Source organism: Chiloscyllium punctatum, chromosome 1, assembly GCF_047496795.1.
Source record: "Chiloscyllium punctatum isolate Juve2018m chromosome 1, sChiPun1.3, whole genome shotgun sequence".
In the NCBI taxonomy this organism is placed as follows: domain Eukaryota; kingdom Metazoa; phylum Chordata; class Chondrichthyes; order Orectolobiformes; family Hemiscylliidae; genus Chiloscyllium; species Chiloscyllium punctatum.
In genome coordinates this window covers 99,702,092-99,728,408 of record NC_092739.1, presented here as the reverse complement: position 1 = coordinate 99,728,408, position 26,317 = coordinate 99,702,092, and the positions used below count along the sequence as shown (strand labels likewise).

The 26,317-nt window shown below is 42.3% G+C and overlaps 1 protein-coding gene across 1 annotated transcript in view; it reads left to right on the top strand.

Annotated features, from left to right (window-relative positions):
• LOC140479312 (sodium channel protein type 9 subunit alpha-like) overlaps window positions 1-26,317 on the top strand; it is a 173,767-nt gene that overhangs the window by 108,063 nt on the left and 39,387 nt on the right. The window contains exon 13 of the mRNA XM_072573248.1: window positions 22,011-22,283. Within this exon, the coding sequence (XP_072429349.1) occupies window positions 22,011-22,283 (273 nt within the window). The remainder of the gene's footprint in view (window positions 1-22,010; window positions 22,284-26,317) is intronic.

Below are 26,317 nucleotides of genomic sequence, written 5' to 3'. Positions count from 1 at the left end.
TTTCAAGTGGCAACTAAGTTTGAAAAGTTCAAACAAACAAGCAGCATTTAATTGTCTACAGATGTTAGATGGGGAAGTAACTGTCAGATGCAGAGTCAGATTGCAAATGAACATGGTATACAACTATCTAATCTAAATCGGATCTGCCATTACAGGCTGAGGTGATTAAGAAGGGGCAAGGTCAAGTGAAATGTGTGATCCCCTCACCTTCAAAAGAATAATTCCCAACAACATGACCAGGTAACATAATTGAGGAAGTGAAGATTGAGGTGGAAGGAAATAGCCCAAAATATCCAAGAATTTGAAGAACTAGGTCCATCTACTTCAGCACAGATCTACAGGTAGAATGAGAATCAAATTCCACTGACACAAATTGAAGATGTTGTGCATATGACTGCATAAAAGTCACCACAAAGAGTCAAACAAAAAGCAAAAATCCAAAATACTGCAAACAAAAGCCTGATATAGCAGGGACCACTCTGAAAACTATAAATAATAGAAATGGGTGGGTTTCCTCCGGGTGCTCCGGTTTCCTCCCACAGTCCAAAGATGTGCAGGTCAGGTGAATTGGCCATGCTAAATTGTCCGTAGTGTTAGGTAAGGGGTAGATGTAGATGTAGGGGTATGGGTGGGTTACGCTTCGGCGGGGCGGTGTGGACTTGTTGGGCCGAAGGGCCTGTTTCCACACTGTAAGTAATCTAATCTAATCTAATCTAAAAAATCCTCTGCAAATTATATACAAGAGGTTAACAATCCTTCAGTTGAAGGGAGAACATAGACCTTAGACTAATAAGAGGACAGTCAAGTCAACTACCTTTTTCTGATCAAATTATCCTTCTTGTAATGAAAACTCCAGGGCATATAGAGAAGCACCTACATCATCGGGATTTATAAAGTCAAAGATTTGAGTGGAAATGGAGTAGTGGTAAATACTAACATATAAGCAAGTGGAGAACAATAATAGTTTGAGGCAAAAAACCTTGAGGGGCAATGTCTCATATTGGTCTGAAAGGATTAATACATTGAGTGAGTGTGTCAATCACCACTCACTGTGTTAGGGCACAAAGGCTTGGGCAGAGTAAAGTATGCATTAATAAGGGACAGACCTGAAGCCATTGTGCTTTTAATAATCATAATCATAATGTAGGTCATATCTATTGAATATATAAATGATTTGCAATAATGTAACTTTTTAAAATTCATTCATAGCGTATGCACTTTAGGCTATTGAGAAGCTAGTGGTGAGTTGCCCTTCTTAAATCACTACAAACAAATTGATTTAGGTTAAGTAGACCCACAATGCCATTAGGGAGGGAGTTTCATGAGTTTGACCCAATGCCGTTGAAGGATCAGTACTATATTTCCAAATCAGTGTAGTGTATAACTTGGAGTCGAATTTGTAGGTGGTGGTGTTCCCATGTATCTGCTGCTGTTATCATTCTAAATGGCAACATTCAAGGGTTTGGAAGATGCTTTCTCAGAAGCCTTGGTGAATTTCTGCAGTACACCTTCTGGATGATACTGCTGCTACTTAGCATTGGTGTTGAAAGAAATGAAAGTTTGTGGATATGGTGCCATTCAAGTGAGCTATTTTGTTCCAAATGACAAGCTTCTTGAGCATTGTTGGAGCTGCATTCATCCAGGCAAGTGGGGGTTATTCCATTACACTACTAACTTGTGGTTTTAACTTGGACAGGTTTGGAAAGTCAGAAGGCGAGTTAATTGCTACGTGTTTGTAGCCTTTGATCTGCTCTTTTATCCATTGTTTTTGCGTGGCTAATCCAATTCATTTTCTGGTAAGGATGTTGACAGTGCTGGGATTCAGTAATGATATTGCCATTGAATGTCAAGGTAAGATGGTTAGATTCTTTCTTGTTAATGATGCCACAAATGTTAGTTACCACTTGCCAGTCTAGACAGGACATTGTCCATGTCTTGATGCATTTGGATATGAACTATTTCAGTATCCAAGAAGTTTGATTATTGGCAAACATCCCCATTTCTGACCTTATGATGGAGAAAAAGTCAATGATGTTGCAGCTAAAGACCTTGAACACAATCCAGACAAATTCTTGTAGAGATGTCCTGGAGCTGAGATGACTAACATCTGACAGCCACAAGCATCTTTTTATGTGCCACATATGACTACATCTAGCAAGAATTATCTCTCTGATTTTCTTACTCCTGTTTTGGTAGAGCTCTTAGATGTTATCCTTGGTCAAATGTTGCCTTGATGTCAAGGGCAATTACTCTCATACCCTCTGAAATAGACTGATTGGCTAACTGACCAGGTTGGATTTGTCCTGCTTTTTGTACAGGACATACCTGGGCAATTTTCCACGTTATTGGGTAAATGCCAATGTTGTAACTGCTCTTGAAGAGCTAGCTAAGGAGGGGTTAGGTTCTGGAGAATAAGTCTTCAGTACATTTTGTGGAATGTTATTAGGGCCCACAACCTTTTGAGTATCCAGTGCCTCCAGCTGTTTCTTGATTTCATGTGGAATGAACCGAATTGACTGATAACTGGCACCTGTGATGTTGGGACCCCGCAAGGATATCAAGGTAGATCATCAATTCAGCATTTCTGGCTGAAAATTGTTACAAAAACACAGCCTTATCTTTTGCTCCGATATACTGAGATCCCCTGTCTTCGAAGATAGCGACATTTGTGGAGCTTATAAATAACCTGCCACCATCCAAGAATGCAAGACTTATATTTAATCCCTTAGTTGCAAATCACTTAGTCCTGTCTATCATTTGCTGTTTATGTTGTTTGGCACATAAGTAGTCCAGTGTTGTAGCTTCACAATATTCATGCTTCATTTTCCGTTATGTCTGGTGCTGCTCCTGGTATGCCCTCCTGTATTTTTCACTGACCTAAAGTTGGTCCCTTGACTTAATGGCTGTGATAGAGTGGTGAATATGACAGGCTATAAGGGAAAAACTGTTGGGAAGTGCAGTTTGGCTGCTGCTGATGGCTTATAGCACTCATAGATGACTATTGCTGAGCTGCTGGATCTGTTCAAAATCTGAGTGTGGTGCTGGAAAAGCACAGCAGGTCAGGCAGCATCCAAGGAGCAGGAGTACTCCAGCATCTGCAGTACTCACTTTCACCCTGTTCAAAATCTGTCCTATTTAGCGCAGTGCTAGTAGTTCACAATATAATGGAAGGTATTCTCAATATGAAGGCAAGTCTTCATTCCCACAAGGACTATGTGATGGTCACTCTTCCTGATACTGGCATACACAAATGCATCTGTGGCAGACAGTTTGGTGAGGATGAGGTCATTTGTTTTTCACTTTTGTTGGTTCCCTTACAACCTGTCAGACCCACTCTAGTAGCAAAATCATTTAGGACTTGACCAGTTCTGTCCGTAGTGGTGTTGGCAAGCCACACTTGGTAATAGACATTGAAGTCCTCATCCAGAGTACATTCTGTGCTTTTACCATTCTCAGTGTTTCAGTGGGATTCGAGATGAGCTTGCCAATTGGATACAAAATTGGCTTAACTGCAGGAATCAGAGAGTGATGGCAGAGAGTTGTTTTTCGGACTGGAAGCCTGTGACCATCAGTGTTCCACAAGGAATGGTTCTGGGTCCACTTTTGTTTGTGACTTACATAAATAATTTAGATGAGAAGATAGAAAGTTTGCAGATGACACCAAGATTGGTGGTGTAGTGGGTAGTGAAGAAGGTAATGCAATATTGCAAAGAGATCTTGATCAATTTGGTCAATGGACTGAAGAGTGGCAAATGAAGTTTAATTTAGTAAAACAAACAAAGACAAGACTTACACAATTAAAAGTAGGGCCTTGGGCAGTGTTGTAGAACAGAGACACTTAGGGGTCCAGGTACATGATTGTTTGAAGTTTGCATCACTTATAGATAGGGTGGTTAAGAAGGTGTTTAGCCTGCTTGACTTCATTGCTCAGACCTTTGAGATGGGATGTTATGCAGAGTATTGTGTTCAGTTCTGGTCACCCTATTACAGGAAAAGGATTCAGAAGAGATTTACCAGGATTTTGCCGGAAATGGAGGGTTATAAGAAAAGGCTGATCGGCTAGGACATTTCCACTGGAATGCAGGAGGTTGAGAGGTGACTTTATAGAGGTTTATAGAATAATGAGGATTACAGATAAGGTAAATGGCAGGTGTCTTTGTTCTCGAGTAGGGGATTTGAAGATGAGGGGCACAATTTTAAGGTAGGAGCAGAAAGATTTTAAAAAGATGTGAGGGGCAATTCTTTTTGCACAGAAAATGGTTCATGTGTGGAATGAACTTCCAGAGGAAGTGGTGGATGCTAGTACAGTTACAATGTTGTAGAACAGGTAAATGTTGTTTAAAAGGTAAATACATGAATAAGAAATGTTTGGAGGGATACGGGGCAAGTGCAGGCAGGTGGGAAAAGTTTAGTTTGGGATTGTAATCAGCATGGATTGGTTGAACTGAAGGGTCTGTTTCTGTGTTGTAAGATTCTATGAATTCAGTTTTATATGAAGAAAGAAGATAGAATGCTAAAAGAACACTTTCTTTGGGTACTGCATTATGCATTTTACTGTGTAGCTTTGGAATTCAGTGTACGTGGATGTGTTTCTGGAATAGAACATGTAAATTATAGAACATTTAATGAAGCATTTTTTAATATAATATTCCAGTCTCCACAGTCTCCCCACCATCAGAAGTTAAACCTTTTTCATCATTTAAATTTTCAGGTATACAGACTGTACATTGGGTTCCTACACAGACTCTGCCATTACATAAGAGTTGGTTCAGTGCTAGCAATCATCTCTGGAATAGGCAGATTCACATCTGCTCTCAAAGCTGCATCCACAATCTTGAGATTCAGTGCATTCCTGGGTGCTTGGTGCCCTGTCAGAGCTCAAATTTCAGAAGGAATCATGCAACTTGGGAATCGATAACAGCATTTAAAATATAGGTTACTTGGTCATTTTCCTCTGGTGTTTTTGTGTTCTTGCTTTGAGCAAATTCACTGCTGCAGTTCTCAATATTAGCATTGTAACTACAAGTTATAAGAAGAGGCTGAATAGGCTGGGGTTATTTTCCCTGGAGCGTCCGAGGCTGGGGGTGACCTTATAGAAGTTAATAAAATCATGAGGAGTAGGGAATAGGATGAATAGTCAAGTTTGTTTTCCCTTGGTAGGGGAGTGCAAAACTAGAGGGCATAGATTTAAGGTGAGAGGGAAAAGAGTTAAAAGGGACCTAAGAAGCAACTTTTTCACACAGAGGGTAATGCATGTATGGAATAAGCTGCCAGTGGAAGTGGTGGAGGCTAGTACAATTACAATATTTAAATGGCATCTGGATGGGTATATGAATAAGAATGGTTTAGAGGGATAGGGGCCAAATGCTGGGAAATGGGACTAGATTAATTTAGATTATCTGGTTGGCTTGGACGAGTTGGACCAAAGGATCTGTTTCCGTATTGTGCAACTCTATAACTCTATGACTCTATAACTTCCGAAATTACTCATTTACTGGGGTACATGCTAAAGTGAAATACGCTTTATAAATGCAACCTTTTTCTTTGCTTAAGAAAGGTGTTTGGGCACAATATTTCGATCTTTGAATGTCCCTTCCTGTAGTGCATTCATCTCTCATCATGGTACATATGGATTCAATTTATATACTGATTCTATTTTCTCTTGTAAAACATTACTTGCTAAATTGTTGTTAACATTTCAGTGTCAGTAAGCGTTGTTTGCATTTTTCCAGCTTCAGCTATCCCTCAAGGGCATATGTCCTATATCTCCACTTTGCAACAATATTTATGCCTTACATTTGTACTTCTCTTTAAATCATGGACATTTTTTCCAGACATCTTGTCAGTGTTCCAAATGAAGATTACATTCATATTGTCAGTGACATGTTGCCATGTTGAGTACCATTTTCTGTTGGTCCTGTAGCACTGAAAAAACTTGCATCATGAAAATGACTGATCAAAGGTGATGGAGAACTGCTGTACTGTTGTTTTCCTATTGCTAGATTCTTAGAGCCCTTGCTGCTGGAAGGTAGTGAATAAAATGTAATCCAGACCAGCTCCACTAAAATTCAAACCCAATGATGTGAAGTTCCATTCAGGAGACCTACAAATGAATTAATAGTAGCCTCCATCCATTTCAAGGGTACTTTTTCAGAGGAGTTGCCAGCCTCTCCCAGGAAAGTCTGTCTAGTTCAATCTCTATCAGGTCCAACTGAGCCTTCACTTGCTGAGAAGATTTCTAGTCAGGTTTAATAGAATGCCCCAAAATGCTGGAAGGGTTCCATTACCTTGCAATGCAGCTCAAAATAACTCTTCTGGGAGAAATAGAGAGCTTCTCTTTATTCCTGTGAGGCAGTTCTTAAGCTAGCACTCAGCTGCAGTGATATGCACTTCACTTGGGATAAATGCCAGTTTTTGCATGACCTGACATTACAAATGACCCTGTGCTCTCAGTTTGAGAGTGCAGAAGGTCGAATGGAATTTCAGTTACTTGCAGTCAGTAAAGATTAAGTAGTCAATCAGGAGCTTCAAAACGTGTGGGAAGATCATTACAACTTTTTTTTTACTTTTACTTTTTCATAATTTTTAAGAAATCATATGTTGCACATTTATCACTTACAAACATCATGCCATGCATTTTTTTAAAAAATCATTCATGGGAAGTGGGCAATGTTGGCTAAGCCATCCTAAGAGGGCAATTAGGAGTCAACCACATTGCTGTGAGTTGGAGACACATCTAGGATGGCAGTTATCCTCCTTAAAGGGCATCAGTGACTGAGATGGGCTTTTCTTGACAATGGCTTCATGGTTATCATTAGACTCTTAGTTCCAGATTTTTGTTTTATTGAATTCAAATTCCAGCATTTGCCATAGCAGGATTCAAACCTGAATCTTCAGAACATTAAGCTGAGTTAACAGTCTATCGATAATACTACAAGGCTATCAGCTCCCACTTTATGTTATTAAAAGTCCAAAACGTTGCAAAAATATGATTTATGTGCATAGTTTCTTGAGGTGTCATAGGCTCCAAGAAAGACACATAATAGACATCAAAACACATATAAAAATATATAATAAGGGTTTCCAGCAGACTTTGGAATCCCAAGACTTTTATGACCAAATGAGGGTCTGTATTTGTCAGATGGAAGATGAACTGAATGCTATTCCTGGAGTAGTCTATTCTTGGAGGTAGTCTGTTCATAGATTGCCTCCAGGCTCATCATTCTATTCAAGGAGACTGACTGGGCTTTCAACCCTGAAGGTCCCGTCAGAGGACTGGCAGTTCTCGAGCTTGACAAGGAAGGTGAGTGTGACTGAGACCAACACAAAATGAAGGCACCCTCAGAAGTATGAGATAATTGATATGACGATTGTAGAGGAGCCAAACTTATGTGTCTCTCAGGGACGCGGGAAGATCCTCACCCCCTCAGATCCACTACATTTGGGGTTTAGGTGCAGCCTTTCCCTACTGTGACCTCCTCTTTGGGTCTCTAGCTCCAAAAATCCCTTGACCTTTGACATTTGGACCATCTCTATGGTGTTGGCAGCCTCCACACAAACTGGGGGTGCTGACCTGGCACTGACAAAATGCTGATGGCTCCTTAATGTAAATTTGCTACTCCCTCCCACCTGCCCACAATGGAGCAGGCAGCTGGTCTACTTCTCAGGTCATTCCGGAAACATTCCACTGGCAGGAATTCATCAGGGAGCCAGCCTTGACTTGACATCCTTATTTTCTGCCCACACAAACACCAACTGCCCCAAAGCCAGGTACCAGGGAGCTAGGAAAATTCAGTCCATTCACCCATGTGAATGACAATCTCAACAGACAGGACCTTCAAGAGTGCACTCTGGCCTCAATTGCACCTGAATATCCAGCATGCTCATAAACGATAAGATAAACTAGAGCTGAAGATAAGCAACTTGCAGCATATAATCAACAAAGTATAATCAAAGAAGAACAGGATGTTACAAAAGTTGATATGAAAATATGTTCATCATCTCCAAGGTTCAAGATTTGAACTCTGCCTTGGGAATAAGAATATACAAAATCCAGATGTTTTTGTACCAGATGTTCTGCCATGTATATTCCGAAGAAAACAAATTTTAAAATTTAATTTACAGGAAAATAAATCCAGCTCAGGGACATGAAGTAATTTTCTCTTTGTTGGCTGTGCAAAAACTGTTCCAAACTAGACAATTGATTTGTGCTTGCTTGGCTCTGGGGGAAATGGGCAAGAGTTTATAACACTCCTTTGGGCCCTTAAGAATGGAAATTAAATTATTTCCACACTTGTTTCATCACATTGGATTAGTGACATCACTAGCCCAAAAATATGGGATAAATCAGAAACTTTAAGGAGTACAAGAGAAAAAATTAGAGTAGAAATTTTGCTTTGTTTGCCATCTGTGGCAAAAGCAGAACATATTTTAAAATTCAATACAAAAAGCAAAGGAAATATTTCTTCTGTGTTGTCATATGTTGTAGCCAGGTGAGGAAAAGTCAAATGGCTCCCTTTATTCCCAGTCCTCATTTGACCACAACAGCCTTTTTGCACAAGATTCAGTGTTGAAGCCATAATTATTTATAACATATATTACTGACCAGGATGACGGAAGTGAATGTAGAATCACCAGATTGGCAGACAACGCAAAAATAGGTGGGAAGGTAAGTAGTGAAGATGACACAGGAGTCCACAAAGAGATAGATAGGTTAAACAAATGGGCAAAAACTTGGCAGATGGAATATAATGTGAGAAAATGTGAACTGGAAGGAACACTTTGGCAAAAGGAGTAGAAGAGCTGAATATTATTTAAATGGACATAGGTTGCCGAAGGATAGAACACAGAGGGATTTGGGGACCTCATGCATGAATCACAAAAAAGCAAGCCTGGAATTTCAAAAGGCATTACTGAAGGCAAATGGAATTCAAAGGGAATGAGTATAAAAATCTTGCTACAATCCCACAAGGCACTAGTCAGACCACACCTAGAATATTGTCTGTGAAATTCTTTACCACAGTGGGTTGTCAAGGCTATATTGATAAGACAGAAATAGATTTTTAGAGTAGGGGACTCAGGAGTTATGACAATAAGGCAGGAAAATGATGTTGAGGATTATCAGATCAGCCACAATCTCACTGAATGGCAGAGCAGACTCAATGGGCCAATTGCCCTACTTCTGCTGCTACGTCTTGTGGTCTTATGAACTTGTGAAATAAAATATGCACAGATGTTCCCATAGACCCTCGAGATCTACACACATACAAATTCAGTGGGGAAGGATACTCTGGTAGGTGGCAGCACATGAAACAGGAAACAGTTCATGGTTTGGTGACTTGCTGGCTTCAGGGTGAATTCAACGGCCTTAATGCTTTCAACTTCAAGATGGAGATAGCTGAGTTGACTACATCTCTGGAGACGCAAATTTGGAGTTGAGTTCTTTCTTTAAAATCATTGTTACACATGCAGAGAAAGTCAACGGGCACTATGAACAACCCAAAAGCTTGCAAGTTGTGTGGAGAGAGTAGGGGAGGGTGAAAAGAGTAACAGAAGTGGAAAGACCCCACTTCACTTCTTAACTACGTGTTCCACACTGCAGTGTGAGTATGTGTTTAAAATATACCAAGGTGGTGTCTTGTCATGTGACTTTCCGTCCAGCTGCTAGTAATTCAAATGAGTTTATATTTTCCGATGAGACTTGATCAGCTCATTGATCAGCTCATGTAGGGAAAGCAATCTTAAACCAGGTCACATTGTTCAAGCAATTAGCCTTTGAAGGTCCAACTCCAACAATGCTTGTGATACAGTGGGTTGTTTTCCTACACCCAGACCAAAGAACCTGGGTTCACATCCCACTTTATGCCAGACATGGGACACACAACTTGTCTGAATGACATTCTTAAAATAACTAGAAGATGAACTGTGGGATCTTTCACACTCTTCAGGGTCATTCGAGTCACAGGGATCTACAGCACACAGACAGACCCTTTAACACATCAAGTTTGCACTGGTGAAACACAACCACCTAACTATTCTGATCCTGTTTTCCAGCAGTTGGCCCATAGCGTCTAATGCATTGACCTCACAAATGTATATCTAAGTGTCTGGACAGATGCTGACTCTGCTACCCTCATAGGCAGTGAGTTCCAGATTCCGATCACCCTCTGGGGGAAAGAATGTTTCCTCACATCTCCTCTCAACCTCCTGTACCTTCCCTAGAATCTCTGCCCCTGGCCATTGATCCCACCGCCAAAGGGAAAGCTTTTGTTTTATCTGTTTATCTGTGCCCCTCATAATTTTATACATCTCAAATGTGTCTCCCTCTAACCCAACTCAGCCTCCTCTTCTCCAGGTGATACAACCCCAGTCTATCCAATCTCCCTTCACAGCTAAAATGCTGCAGCCCAGACAGCAAAAATGTGGTAAATCTCCTCTGCACCCTCGCCAGTGCAACTATATCCCTCCTGCAATGTCAATTCCAGAACTACACACAAATTCTAGCTGTGGCATAACCAATGTTTTATAAAAAGCAGCATCACCTCCCTGCTCTTAAACTCTATGCCTCAGCTAATAAAGTTAAGTGTCCTGTGTGTGCCTTCTTATCCATTTTATCTACCTGTTCTGTTACCTTAAGGAAGTGGTGAACATGCACATCAAGGTAGTTCCCAGGTTCCCAGTAGTTCCCAGGATCGTACCACTCATGATTTATTCCCTTGCCTTATTTTACTTGCCCAAGTGCATCACCTCAGACTTATCCAAACTGAATTCCATTGTCCAGTGATCAGCCCATCTGACCGTCCATCTATATCCTCCTGTAATCTAAGGCTACCCTCCTTACTATTTACCACCTCACCAATTTTTATATCAGCTACAAACTTACTGGTCATTTGACATTTGTGGGCAGCACGGTGGCACAGTGGTTAGCACTGCTGCCTCATAGCGCCAGAGACCTGGGTTCAATTCCCGACTCAGGCGACTGACTGTGTGGAGTTTGCACATTCTCCCCATGTCTGCGTGGGTTTCCTCCGGGTGCTCCGGTTTCCTCCCACAGTCCAAAGATGTGCAGGTCAGGTGAATTGGCCATGCTAAATTGCCTGTAGTGTTAGGTAAGGGGTAAATGTAGGGGAATGGGTGGGTTGCGCTTCGGCGGGTCAGTGTGGACTTGTTGGGCCGAAGGGCCTGTTTCCACACTGTAAGTAATCTAGACGCATGTCTGAACAATTCATATATACCACAAACAGCAAGGGCCCAACACTGATCCCAGCAGAACCCTGAATGGACACAAGCTTCCCAGTCACACAATCATCCCTCAACCATCACCCTTTGTTTCCTGTCAAGATTAGAGTGGTGCTGGAAAAGCACAGCACGTCAGGCAGCATCCTAGGAGCAGGAAAATTGACATTCCGGGCAGGAGTCCTTCAAAGGAATGAGGCTGGAAGCCTCGGGGGTGGAGAGATAAATGGGAGGGGGTGGGGGTGGGGCTGGGGAGAAGGTAGCTGAGAGTGCAATAGGTGGATGGAGGTGGGGGTAAAGGTGGTAGGTCAGAGAGGAGGGTGGAGCTGATCGGTGGGAAAGAAGATTGACAGGTGGGAGAGGTCATGAGGATGGTGCTGAGCTGGAAGTTTGGTACTGGAGTAAGGTGGGGGGAGGGGAAATGAGGAAACTGGTGAAGTCCACATTGATGCCCTGGGGTTGAAGGGTTCCAGGCGGAAGATGAGGTGTTCTTCCTCCACGCGTCGGGTGGTGAGGGAGCGGCGGTGAAAGAGGCCCAGGACCTCCATGTCCTCGGCAGAGTGGGAGGGGGAGTTGAAATGTTCGGGCATGGGATGTTGGGGTTGATTAGTGTGGGTGTCCCAAAGATGTTCCCTAAAGCACTCTCCTAGAACGTATCCAGTTTCCCCAACGTGAAGGAGACTGCATCGGGATCAAGGAATACAGTTAATGCCAAATGGAAGTGCAGGTGAAACTTTGATGGATGTGGAATGCTCCTTTGGGGCCTTGGATGGAGGTGAAGAGGGAGATGTGGGTGCAGGTTTTGCAATTCCTGCAGTGGCAGGGGAAGGTACCAGGAGGGGAGGGTGGGTTGTTGGAGTGCATGGACCTGACCGGGTAGTCACAGAGGGAACAGTCTTTGTGGAAAGCGGATAGAGGTGGGGAGGGAAATATATCCCTGATAGTGGGGTCCATTTGTAGGTGGCGGAAATGACAGCCAATGATGTGGAGGTTGGTGGGGTGGAAGGTGAGGATTAGGGGGGTTCTGTCCTTGTTGCGGATGGAGGGGTGGGGTTTGAGGGCGGAGGTGCAGGACGTGGATGAGATGCATTGGAGGGCATCTTAAACCATGTGGGAGGGGAAATTATGGTCTTTAAAGAAGGAGGCCATCTGATGTGTTCTGTGGTGAAACTGGTCAACAGATATGGTGAAGACTGAGGCATTGAGAATACGGGATAGCAGTTTTGCAGGAGGTAGGATGGGAGGAGGTGTAATCCAGCTGGCTGTGGGAGTCGGTGGGTTTGTAAAAAATGTCGATGTTGAGTCGGTTGTCATTAATGGAGATGGAGAGGTCCGGAAAGGGGAATGAGGTGTCAGAGCTGGTCCATGTGAATTTAAGGTGAGGGTGGAATATGTCGATGAAGTTGATGAACTGTTCAACCTCCTTGTGGGAGCATGAGGTGATGCCAATGCAGTCATCAATGTAGCGGAGGAAAAGGTGAAGAGTGGTGCTGGTGTAACTATGGAAGATAGACTGTTTCATGTAGCCGACAAAGAGACAGGCATAGCTGGGGCCCGTGGGGGTGCCCATGTCTACCCCTTTTGTCTGGAGGAAGTGGGAGGCTTCAAAAGAGAAATTGTTGAGGGGGAGGACCCGTTCACCCAAACGAATGAGAGTGTCAGTGGAACGGTACTGTTGGGGACATCGGGAAAGGAAGAAATGGAGGGCTTGGAGGCTCTGGTCACGGTGGATGTTGGTGTAGAGGGTCTGGATGTCCAAGGTGAAGATGAGGCATTGGGGGCCAGGGAACCAGAAGTCTTGGAGGAGGTGGAGGGTGTGGGTGGTGTCCCAAATATATGTGGAGAATTCCTGGACTAGGAGGGCTTGGACATTATCGAGGTAGGTGGAGATCCCTGACAGGATGTCTAATCCCCTGGACTGAAATGCCAGGCTGCCTTTGACTCAGTGTGCTAGACCCCCTTGACTGATAAATGCTACCATTTCAATGAGGACTACTCCCCTATGGCTGTAGAAATGGTTGCTGCTTGCTGCACATGATGATGCATTCTGCAATTCAATTCAGCACTTCCAGAGGACACATTTAGTGCATACAACATTGGTCAGGATAGTCATGGTGGGCTGGCAAATCCTGATCTCATCACTTGTTACCAGCACAATACTGCTTCCTTTTCTATTTTCCCTCTCCTTCCTAAATTTGAAGTACCCCTTGATAGTCACTTTCCATTCTTGGTCACCCTGCAGCCATGTTTGTGTGCTGACAATTAGATAATTAGTATCGAGGTAAGTAGAGATGAGTTTGGTGGGGCAGGAGCAGGCTGAGACGATGGGCTGGCTGGGGTAGTTAAGCTTGTGGATCTTGGGAAGGAGGTAGAATCGGGCAATGTGGGTTTCCCAGACTATGAGGTTGGAAGCTATGGGTGGGAGATCTCCTGAGGAGATAAGGTTGTGTATGGTCTGGGAGATGATCCCAGGCCCTTTGTTCCCTTTCAATTCTGGATCTAATTTGCCAAATTTCTTCAAATCCCATGGGCTCTTAATTTCACGCTCAGTCTCCCATTAGGAAACTTATCAAAAACCTTGCTGAAGTCCACGTAGACTTCAAGATAGCAAAGGATAGCAAAGATGCTTCTCAGTCGGAGCAAGAGTAACAGGGTAGTTGTTATGGGGGACTTTAACTTCCCCAACATTGACTGGGAATACTATAGTTCAAGTAGTTTATAATGGATCGGTTTTTGTTCAATGTGTTTAGGAGGGTTTTCTGAAACAGTATATAGACAGGCCAACAAGGGGTGATGCCATATTAGATTTGTTACTGGGGAATGAACTCAGCTAGGTGTTAGATTTGGAGGTAGGTGCGCATTTTGGTGATAGTGACCACAATTCGGTTATGTTTACAATAGCAATGGGCAGGGATAGGTATATACTGCAGGGAAAGAGGTATGATTGGAAGAAAGGCAATTATGATGCAATTAGGCAAGATTTAGGATGCATAGGATGAGGAAGGAAATGGCAGGGGATGGACACATTTGAAATGTGGAGCTTATTCAAGGAACAGCTACTGCGGGTCCTTGATAAGTATGTACCTATCAGGCAGGGAGGTAGTTGTCAAGAGAGGGAGCCAGGGTTTACTAAAGAAGTTGAAGCTCTTTACAAGAGGAAGAAGAAGGCTTATGTGAGGATGAGGCATGAAGGCTCAGATTGGGGGCTGGAGAGTTATAAGTTAGCCAGAAAAGATGTAAAGCGAGGGCCAAGAAGAGCCAGGGGGGGACATGAGAAGTTGTTGGAGGATAGGATCAAGGAAAACCCTAAGGCCTTCTATAGGTAGATCAGGAATAAAAGAATAACTAGAGTAAGATTAGGGCCAATCAAAGAAAGTAGTGGAAAGTCGTGTGTGGAATCTGAGGACATTAGGGAAGTACTTAATGAATTATTTTTGTCAATATTCACATTGGAAAAGGGCAATGTTAATGAGAATACGGAGATACAGGCTACTAGATTAGATGGGATTGAAGTTGACAACGGGGAGGTTTTAGCAATTTTGGATGATCTGAAAATAGATAAGACCCCTGGGCCAGATGGATTCATCCTCAGATTCTCTGAAAAGCCAGGGAGGAGATTGCACAGCCTTTGGCTTTGATCTTTATGTCATCATTGTCGATGGGAGTAGTGGCAAAAGACTAGAGGATAACAAATGTCGTTCCTTTGTTTAAGAAGGGGAGTAGGGACAGCCCTGGTAATTATAGGCCAGTGAGCCTTACTTCGCTTGTGGGCAAAATGTTGGAAAAGGTTATAAAAGATAGGATTTATAATCATCTAGAAAGGAATAATTTGATTAGATAGTCAACATGGTTTTGTGAAGGGTAGGTCGTGCCTAACTAACCATACTGAGTTCTTTGAGAAGGTGACAAAACAGGTGGATGAAGGTAAAGTGGTTGATGTGTATATGGACTTCAGAAAGGTGTTTGATAAGGTCCCACACTATAAGCTATTGCACAAAATACGGAGTTTCGGGATTGAAGGTGAATTAGCGATTTGGATCAGAAATTGGCTAGCTGAAAGAAGGCAGAGAGTGATGGTTGATGGAAAATGTTCATCCTAGATTTCAGTTATCAGTGGTGTGCCGTAAGGATCTGTTTTGGGGCCACTGCTGTTTGTCATTTTATAAATGATCTGGATGTGGGTGTAGAAGGATGGGTTAGTAAATTTGCGGATGACACTAAGGTAGGCAGAGTTGTGGATAGTGCTGAAGGATGTTATGGGTTACAGAGGGGCATAGATAAGATGCAGATCTGGGCTGAGAAGTGGCAAATGGTGTTTAATGCGGAAAAGTGTGAGGTAGTTCACTTTGGAAGAAATAACAGGAATGCAGAGTACTGGGCTAATGGTAAAATTCTTGGCAATGTAGATAAACAGAGAAATCTCGGTGTCCAGGTGCATAAATCCCTGAAAGTTGCCACCCAGGTTGATAGGGTTGTAAAGAAGACATATGGTGTCATGGCATTTATTGGGAGGGGGATTGAATTTCACAGCCACGAGGTCATACTTCAGCTGTCCAAGACACTGGTAAGGCCGTACCTGGAGTATTGTGTGCAGTTCTGATCACCGCATTACGGGAAGGATGTGGAAACTTTGGAAAGGGTTCAGAGGAGATTTACTAGGATGATGCCTGGTATGGAGGGAAGGTCTTACGAGAAAAGGCTGAGGGAACTGAAGCTGTTTTCATTGGAGAGAAGAAGGTTGACAGGTGACTTAATTGAGACATTTAACATAATCAGAGGATTAGATCGGGTGGACAGTGAGAGCCTTTATCCTCGGATGGTGAAAGCTAAACACGAGGGGACATCGTTTTTAAAAATTGCGGGGTGATAGATTTAGGACAGATATCGGGGTAGTTTCTTCACTCGGAGAGTAGTAGGGGCGTGAAATGGCCTGCTTGCAACAGTAGTAGGCTCGCCGACGTTAAAGATATTTAAGTTGGCATTGAACATACACATGGATAATAATGGAACAGTGTAGGTAGATGGGCATCAGGACACACTGGATGCACTGCATTTCACCACCTGACTAGCCCAACCATCCGAACCTTATCTTCAGGAACTTAGTGGTCTATGTTCCAATGGGCCTTGTGGATGCTTGATCAAAATTATGGCTTCTCCTCAGTGCCAGTCTGTAGATTACTGACACATGTCATGAGCCAGGGTTTTAAGGAGGTCTCCCTTGTCACCAACCAACCCCAAGTGGGCCTGAAAGATGTGGACCTCTGTGAGTGTTCCAAAATGTAGTCATAGTGACAGCTGTCTAGAAAACATGCCAATACCCCCTGGTGTACTTGCCGAAGATCTGTTCATTTATCCTGCAGAAATTTTGGCTGTACGTGAACAGACCTGATCACTGATAAGGATGATCTGATAATTACATGGGGAAGGATAATGTGTGCTCAGTGGCAGTGTGCATTGTCTGGGGTATTGGAAGCATGCCAGCGCATATCTCCATAGACATTAGTTAGCTGGCATTGAGGGAGGCTGAAGCAGAACCCTTGTGAAGTGGTCTCAAAATGGTTACATTGCAAGTAAACATGTCCATCTTTCCCCTTACTGCCTAGTTCCTGCCACTCTCCCCTTGTGTGAGACTGGTACCCAGCCAGAATGCCAGAACTTGCAGCCTACACCAACACAGCAGCTTACAGATTGCATTTGCCTCCTTTGTTACATTGCTCACAGCAGACTTCAGAGGAATGGAGTGACCATCAGGTGAAAATGTACTTTGGCTCGTGGCATTCAAAAGATCTCATTTGAATATGATTACTCAAGCACTTTAAGAAGTAGTTACAGAGGCAAATATTCTGGATCATCCACTCACTGGACTCCTGGTTAATAGGGATACTTCACTTCATCATAACAGGCATATTCTGTTACTTGTCCCAAATGAAATTCCTGTCCCTTTTGTTGCTGCTGTTGCCATTTTGAGTGTTGAACAGTAAGGTTGATTCTCTTTCAGAATGGTGAGTTTTAGCTATTTATTGGCCCTTTCAAGTACCAAGCCCCATTTGGCCCACTACTTCTCTCAAATCTGTTACATCCTCACTGATTCACCATCTCCCTCCATTCTGATATCCTCACTGATTCACCATCTCCCTCCATTCTGATATCTTCACTGATTCACCATCTCCCTCCATTCTGATATCCTCACTGATTCACCATCTCCCTCCATTCTGATATCTTCACTGATTCACCATCTCCCTCCATTCTGATATCTTCACTGATTCACCATCTCCCTCCATTCTGATATCCTCACTGATTCACCATCTCCCTCCATTCTGATATCCTCACTGATTCACCATCTCCCTCCATTCTGATATCTTCACTGATTCACCATCTCCCTCCATTCTGATATCCTCACTGATTCACCATCTCCCTCCATTCTGATATCCTCACTGATTCACCATCTCCCTCCATTCTGATATCTTCACTGATTCACCATCTCCCTCCATTCTGATATCCTCACTGATTCACCATCTCCCTCAATTCTGATATCCTCACTGATTCACCATCTCCCTCCATTCTGATATCCTCACTGATTCACCATCTCCCTCCATTCTGATATCCTCACTGATTCACCATCTCCCTCCATTCTGATATCCTCACTGATTCACCATCTCCCTCCATTCTGATATCTTCACTGATTCACTCTCTCCCTTCATTCTGATATCCTCACTGATTCACCATCTCCCTCCATTCTGATATCCTCACTGATTCACCATCTCCCTCCATTCTGATATCCTCACTGATTCACCATCTCCCTCCATTCTGATATCCTCACTGATTCACCATCTCCCTCCATTCTGATATCCTCACTGATTCACCATCTCCCTCCATTCTGATATCCTCACTGATTCACCATCTCCCTCCATTCTGATATCCTCACTGATTCACCATCTCCCTCCATTCTGATATCTTCACTGATTCACCATCTCCCTCAATTCTGATATCCTCACTGATTCACCATCTCCCTCCATTCTGATATCCTCACTGATTCACCATCTCCCTCAATTCTGATATCTTCACTGATTCACCATCTCCCTCCATTCTGATATCTTCACTGATTCACTCTCTCCCTTCATTCTGTTACATCCTCACTGATTCGCCATCACTCTCCATTCCGTTGAATCCTCACTGGTTTGTCATCCTTTTGCCCTTGTGCCCCTTTGTCCCTCCTCCTTACTAACACCAGCAAACATTGAGGTCCTCAATTTTCCCCCAGAGCCAGCCCCTGGACATCAGGATCCCACTGTCTCTGCTGAGTGTTACTCCTCCTTGGCCAAAACCACTGCACCCTGTTGTTGTTTAACCTCCTTATACGACCATAGGCTCTCCATCACTGACCTTCCAAATCTCCAACCAAAACAAGCAACCTCTGTTCATCTCTGTGACCATATGCCCCACTTCATCGGCTCCCAACCTCCTCGACGCCAAGTCCTAGAGAAGAATTGGCCTCACTCTGATTGATGTACTGAAAAGATCCTTCGGCACCCTACACTGACTGCAAACCAACACCCCTGACACACTAGCACCCAGGCCCTGGATTGACTGACTACAGCACAAGACACTGCGCTGACTAAAGCACAAAGCCATCCCCCCAATTTATCGAACCGCTTGTCACCTGGACTGACTGGAGCATACTCCCTCTCCCTGCAGAGTGACTGAAACACACATACCACCCCCATCCTGGGAGTGACTGGGGAACAACACCCAGCCCAGACTGAGTGTCATACATTCACCAGTCACACTTTCAGGGGACTAACCAGAGTACTCACCGGAATAAGCAACCCCCCCCCCCCCCCCCCGCCTTCCATTCCCTTCCTTCCCCCACTCACTGCCATGGGATTAGCTAACTGGAGACCCCCATCCCACTCTCCCACCTACCCCCCCCCCCCCCCCCCCCCCCCCCCCCCCCCCCCATCCCTGTGGAGTTAATTGGGAAGGTGAAGACCACATCCAACTAGAAGGACAAGGGCAGCAAATACATGGGAACACTACCATCTACAACCTCACATCTCAGCAGCACATATCTCCACTTTGAAATATATTGCTGCTCCTTCACTGTCACTGGATCAAAATCCTGGGATTTGCTCCCTAAGGGCATTGTAAGTCAGCCTGCAGCACATGGACTGCAGCAGTTTGAGAAGGAAGCTCACCACTACCTTCACAATGGGAACTAGGGATGGGCAATAAATGCTGGCCAGTCAGCGATGCCCATAACATTTTAAAAAGTTCATTTCAATTCTTTTTGGCATATGAGCTACCAATGCATGTGGATAAGCCTCTCTTGAACTTGATGGTGACACACCCGACCCACCAACTGGAGAAAGAGAACTTAATCACTGACGTTTATCTTGGCACAGACAATTTCATTTTATAGCCAGAGGTGCTTTTATATACAACGGAACATTTTTTTCCCATCACCAAATCACTGTGACCTCTTTTTTTCATTATTAGCTATTAACCGCTACCACACAATCACCTGAGAAAGCGAATTTTAATTTTTGCCTTTTATCTGATTGAGTTCTCCACTCATCATGTCAGAAAGTGGAAAACCAAATTCTATCATTTGATTAAAATTTTGACTATAATTCACTTTGAGCTTTATTCCTTTTGAGTAGTAGGGATCTTTTTCGGTCAACCTGATATCTGACACATCAGAAAACCCATCACAATACTTAAAAGTCTTCCAGACAAATGACCAAGGGAAAAGTTGAGTTGTTTACAAAGTGCCTGTCTGGTATCAGATGCAGAGGGCTTCTGTGGAAACACATGATACATAATTAAGCCCAAAATTGTAAGCACAGCTTAACAATTGTGAAGACTTGAACAGCCATATGTAGAGACACTGCTGGAATTTTATCTGCTGACTGGACTGCTTACCAGCACAGAACAGTGATATCTTCTGGTGACATCTTGTCTGGCAAAGTCCACATTATTCTTCAGTGCAAAGTATTCTGGGTATCCTGGATTTCCTGGATTTCATGGGAGGAATCTAAGTTCCTATTAATAGCTGTCTCTCTCCAAATCAAATTAACATGTCTGTATCACTTCAAAATGCTGCTGCCCTATCTGCTCAATCATCAGATTACCAAAACTGATCCACAGAAAACTTGTCCAGTAGCAGTGAATTTCATGTTGGGCCCTTAATTGTACTGTGGGCAAATTATGTAAATATGTAAATGATAGGCTTGTTTCTCAATGGTATGATACTTAGCTTTCCCAATATCCTCCAGCACACAAATGCTAACAGATCCATGTGCGACAGGTTGGAGTCACTGATTCTGCATTTCACAACATAAGACACACATACTAGCTCTTTTCCACCCATCATTGTGAGAGTTAAATATCAAGGTCATCATCCCAACAAGGTAAGTCTCTCAATGGCTATTAGGCAATAAGTATACACCATATTATATTTTTAAAAAATCATGCAAACTGATTTGTCGTGAGTGGGAAATAGCTTTCATAGATTAAACAAAACAGAATATTAGACAGTTACTACAGGCTTGAAATCCATAATTCGTTTGGGGCAAATGCAATATAGTTTTGGTGTGGGTGGCAGAGATTTGCGACAGACGTTGAGTTACACCATTCTGAAGTAAATGGTAAATTCCAGTAAATTCCACACTGCTAAATTCCAGTGCACCTTGGTGCATGCAAGTATACAAATGACAGGAGATAGAGAGCTAAAGCTGCTCTTCCAGATATTATGTTATCATGCTTTTCACACAAAAATTCCATTGGATTTCAGTCTGTATAAAAGAGTCATAAGTTACCTGTAACTTATCAACTTGGTAGCACTGCTGTATGTTGAATCATCTCAGATATTGGAGTTGTGCAGAGCATTGGACTTTACTGTGACATTCGTAGTCTTGCTCAGCTCCTTCAGGATGGTTTTCAGTACATCATTATAAATATGATGCTCATTCAGCTTTCTTCCACAGCAGGGGACTCATCCAGCATGTTTTTTTTAAAGAGTCAAGCCCACAGACTCTTGAACCAGAAATTGGCTCATTTCTTTTTTGGCTGAGCCTTGGTTCTTAACTGTCAGGTCCTATTTTAACCTATGTCTGCATTAGAAAATTCTTGTGTTGTATTGCACCCAGTGAAGAGAATGTAGAATATTTATCCCTGCGTGGATTTCTCGAGATTGTTGAGCAGGACAATCTGCAGCTGCTCCTCTGCCCAGTAGACTTCTGGCTCTTGCGTAAGTCAGCCTCATAGCCAAGAAGACATCTGTGTTACAATGTCCATGAGGGAGTAGTGTAGCAGTACACTTACCCCTTAAGTTACATCTCCAGTTCTGCCCTGATTCTGCTGGGCGGTAGGAGGGGCTAGTTTAAATACTCTCCGTCTTTAAGATAGTTTGACAAATGTAAACATCTGCCTTGTATTTATTTATATTAAAATTTTCTCAAAGTATTTGCAAACATTATTATATTACCAAAATATAAATTGTTGTTTTTTAAATATACAGTCCTAATACTTTGACATTTAGTTAAATGACAATGATACTCATGTAACATGTGGGTAAATCACATTGCTAATATGATCTTAGTTCGGGAATTTAGAAATTAACAAAAAAGTGCTAGCCCAGCCTGCAATGTTCAATCTCAATTAAAACTAAATAAAATTCTTGATAATTTTGTGCACTGAAGATTTGTTGTCAAAGTAATTTATTTTTGTTCATTTTGCAGGATATACAATTCACTGGGTTTATTTTTGCCTTACAGCTTGTTGTTAACGCCTTGGTTGCTTCAATACCGTCGATTTCTAATGTCATGTTCGTATGTCTTGTATTCTGGCTGATATTTGGCATTGTTGGTGTTCAGATCTTTGGTGGAACTTTCTTCCAATGTGTGGATCAAAATAATGACCGTCTTCCCATTAGTATTGTAAATAATCGATCTGAATGCAATGCATATCAAGATCTCGGATACCAATGGGTCAACCCCAAGATTAACTTTGACAACGTATTAGCTGCTTACATGGCTCTCCTGCAGGTGGTAAGTAAGCAAAGATACATTTGCTGAGGATTTTCAATCTATGATTTAAGATATTCTGCATTCTGCTTTGCAAGAGGAATTTATATCAACTGTGAATGAATAACATTTCATAACCTTATGACAACCCAAGGGATGCTATGGAATTTATTCACAAATTTTCTTTGCTTTCTGGCTTTGGAGCATGCATTAATATATTACAAAGTTGAAAAGAAATCTTTATGTTATTCCATGTTGTTGCTAAAATTGCTAAATAAATTGCATTTCACTTCAAATTTTGTTTTAAATGTAGTGTAAAGGCATATCGTTATACATCATTTATATTCTCTAGGTCATTTTGCTCTGCCCAAAAGGCAAGCTTTCAGTTAATTGCCTGCTCCTGATCTAGATTTCATGGCAGTTTCCTTTTGCCATTGCCTTCCACACAAGAGCAAGGCAAGGAGACAAATCCAAGTCTATCTCAATGGAATGACAATTGAATCCATGCCATTGATGTTATCTTGAGCCATGCATTAGCCATCTAGCCAATTGAGCCAACCAGCCTGCATCCTCTGAGTAGAAAAGCAAATCAAACACTGGCACCATTTATGGTTCAATTTTTGCAGCAGATGCATAAAGGAAATAACTCAGTTGGCTGGACAGCTGGCTCTCAATGCAGAGTGATACTAATAGTGTGGGTTCAATTCCTGCATTGGCTGAGGTTCCCACAAAACACTCTCCTTCTCAACCTCTCCCCTCAGCTGAGGTGTGGTGACCCTTAGATTAAACCACCACCAGTTGTCTCTCTCTGATGTGAAAACAACCCTATGGCCTGGTAAGTTTACAGCATAAAGGACTTGTATTTAGTGTTTTTCAGTTGTGAATATTACCAGTGGCCCCTTTTGTATTGGAGATATCATGTTAGCTTGTTCAAGGATACTGTTAAGCTATCAATAGCAAGTTTTACTAATAGCATTGTGCAAACTAAGAACTTATTGTTGTCCACTCAAATCCTGTCTCTTTTTTTAAAAAAAAATAGCAAACAGCTAATTCTCCTGTTCTGGATTTATAAAGAAACCTTCGCAGCTTCAAAACATTCAAAGCTTTTCACAGCCATTGAATAACTTTTTTGTCAAAGCAATTTGTTCTTGATTAAAAGTGTGGCTTTACTCATACTGCAGCTGCTGTGATAATTTCTTCCTCAAGGTGTGCTCACACCATTTGCCAAATCCAAAACTTGATTCATACAGTTTTTTTTCTCTTGAGCTTAAGCTATTTCAAAAATACTTCACAGCCAATGAATTGCTGTTGTTTTTGGCAGTCAAGTCTGAGCAGAGCAATGTTCCACAGAAGGATATGACCAGTTAATTTATTTGCAGGTCTACGTTGAGAGCTGAATGTTTGCCAAGAAACCAGGAGAACTTCCTGCTCATTTTACATAAATGTTATGGTATTTTGTACATCTATCTAAACAGGGAAAAGGACCTTGGATGGGAGATAGTGGCCCAACTCTTTGCCGCAAATGAGAACATCCCCATCATGGCAAAAATGACGGATCAGCCATGAAATCGGCAATCCCTTTCCCGAACATCCCATTTTTACCAGACAGGAATGGGGCGGAATATGATATGTGAATTTCATGGAGACAGCTAGCTCTCAACTCTGCCTTCATCAAATTGACATGTTGGTCATCCTAGAATGTTTAACCCAAAGTGTGCAGGTTAGACCTGCCAGAGCTGAACCTGAAGCTAAGAGCTTAGGTGTGAAGTTGATGCATTTCTTTAAATTGGTAAAATCCTCTTTTGAGTCTGGTCTTGGGGCACTCTTGGTAGACATCAGATGCCCTTTGGGGAGGCAAGGTGTCCTTTGAAATTAGTAAAAGTTGACATAATTGTTTGTAAGCCATGCATAAGCCCATCCCGATCATTGGATCTGTCAACAGGTCTATAGGAATGAATTGTCAAAACTGTCTTTGAAGCTATCTGTCTAAATCTTGGCATGGGTCTATAGGAATTATTATGTAAGGAATGAGGGGCCAGAGTGGTTAGTCAGTGGGCATACATTGGCATCAGGACATGATGGGCTACGGGAGGAAAGCAGAGGAATGGGTTAGTGTGGAAAATGCCAGACTGTGTGGGAGATAGCGCTGGAAGGATATTTCATATTTATTCTTTATTTTTAAAATTGCTGCCACAATGGTAGATCTTCATGACAGGCCATCTGTCCAGCCTGACTTCAAAATTAAGAAGCCCTCTCTGTTCTTCCAGGGTCACCTACTAACCCAGCCTGCACCCATCCTGTCTGAAAATTCTGGGCAGCCATTTTTAAAGGGCAGGCTCACAGAACCAAAAATTCTCCTATCTTTGCACATCCAAACTGGGAGTGAACACTTGACCCAATGCCATGTACAATAGTGTGCTCCCTCAACATTTTGTCATTTTAGATTGTGTGTTAAGACAGGAGCAAATGTTGAACCTGTAACTTTCTGATTATGGAGTAGCAGTCTTAACATTTGTTACAACTTGATCCAAATCAACCTCAATTAAGCAACAGTTGTCAAATCTGATTTGACATAATCCTGCAGGTGTTCATCACAAAACCTTCTGTCTCCAACAACACTTCCCGTCCAGTCCTGTCATTGATTATCCAACTCTCCATTTCACAGTTTAGCATCTTTCTCCAGTCAACTGGAAAGCAAATAATCCCTTCATTACCTGAGTAAATGATTCTTGCTTATCATTTAAACAGAGTCGAATAATGTGGTCATGGAAAAGCACAGCCAGTCCGGCAGCATCTGAGGAGCAGGAGCGTCAACATTTCCAGCATAAGCTCTTCATCAGGAAGCTCTTCATTACTCTTGAGCTCTTCTGATGAAGAGCTTATGCTCAAAGCATCAACTCTCCTGCTCCTCAGATGCTGCCTGACCGACTGTGCTTTTCCAGCGCCACACTTTTCTACTCTGATCTCCAGCATCTGCAGTCCTCACTTTCTCCCTTTCAGTTAAACAGACTCTATTTGCCATATTCAATATTTTTAAATTAATGAGCAAAATTGTTCAAAGGAATTATGAATTAAAAACTGTATTCATTGCTAAGAATAACCTAGAATGTTGCAAAACTTTGAGCAATGACCAGGAGATTACTCTTTAATTGCTGTAGTTTCCTAGGTAACCCTGGAAAGTTGGCATTTCTATTGCCAGATTTTTGCTAGATCTTGTTGACTTCACAAAGCTTTATAAGTGACAGGCAGAAGTCCTGCCCCTATTTCTGAATGATCTAAGTCTTACCATCTGAGGAAGAAGGCAGGCTGTGACTCACCTGTGTAGGAAACCATGGTTTATCGGGGCTGTTTGAACTAGTATTAAATTTGACAGGTTCCTCGTTGTCTGGTTCCAGGTTCTTAACTTGCAGTATGGGAGTCACAAATTTATGTAGCAGACATAAATTCCCTTAAAGAGTATTTGAGGTCTGTTTAAGTGACATGATCTGAGCTTTTTTGAATCCTGTACTCTTTAAACATGGAAACCTACTGAAGTTGGCAGTGAGAGCTTAACAAGAAATCGCTGCAGGACTGCTTTACTTGACAGGCCGTCTGGTGGAGGTTAGAAGACAAGGCTGCTATCTGTCCATTTAGTTTCACCTAGGATCTGCTTCTAGGATTAGTGGACTTGTCATGAAAACTTTTTTTCTAATAAATTTCATTCTTTTGTACCCCTAATCTCTCATTAATCAACTACTTAATTGATCCTTTAAATGTTGACTTGTTGAAATTGCTTTGATTACATCATTCACAATGCTCTTTTTATTGCTGGGAGGATTTCTGATTTATTTATTCCTCTTATCACTGTACTCTGTTTCTTCTTAGGTCACAGGTGTTGTATTTTATTCTCCATTTCAGTAGGGCAATAAAAATCAAATCCCAATGGCACAATATTGTTTATCTGAAGAGGATGTCTCTGTTGGGAAATTGAATTGTTTCCTTTCTCTGTTGTTTCATCTCAAATCTTTATTTCAAGATCAGCACTGCTTAGTAGAGTTCTAAACTGGATAGGTTTGGGT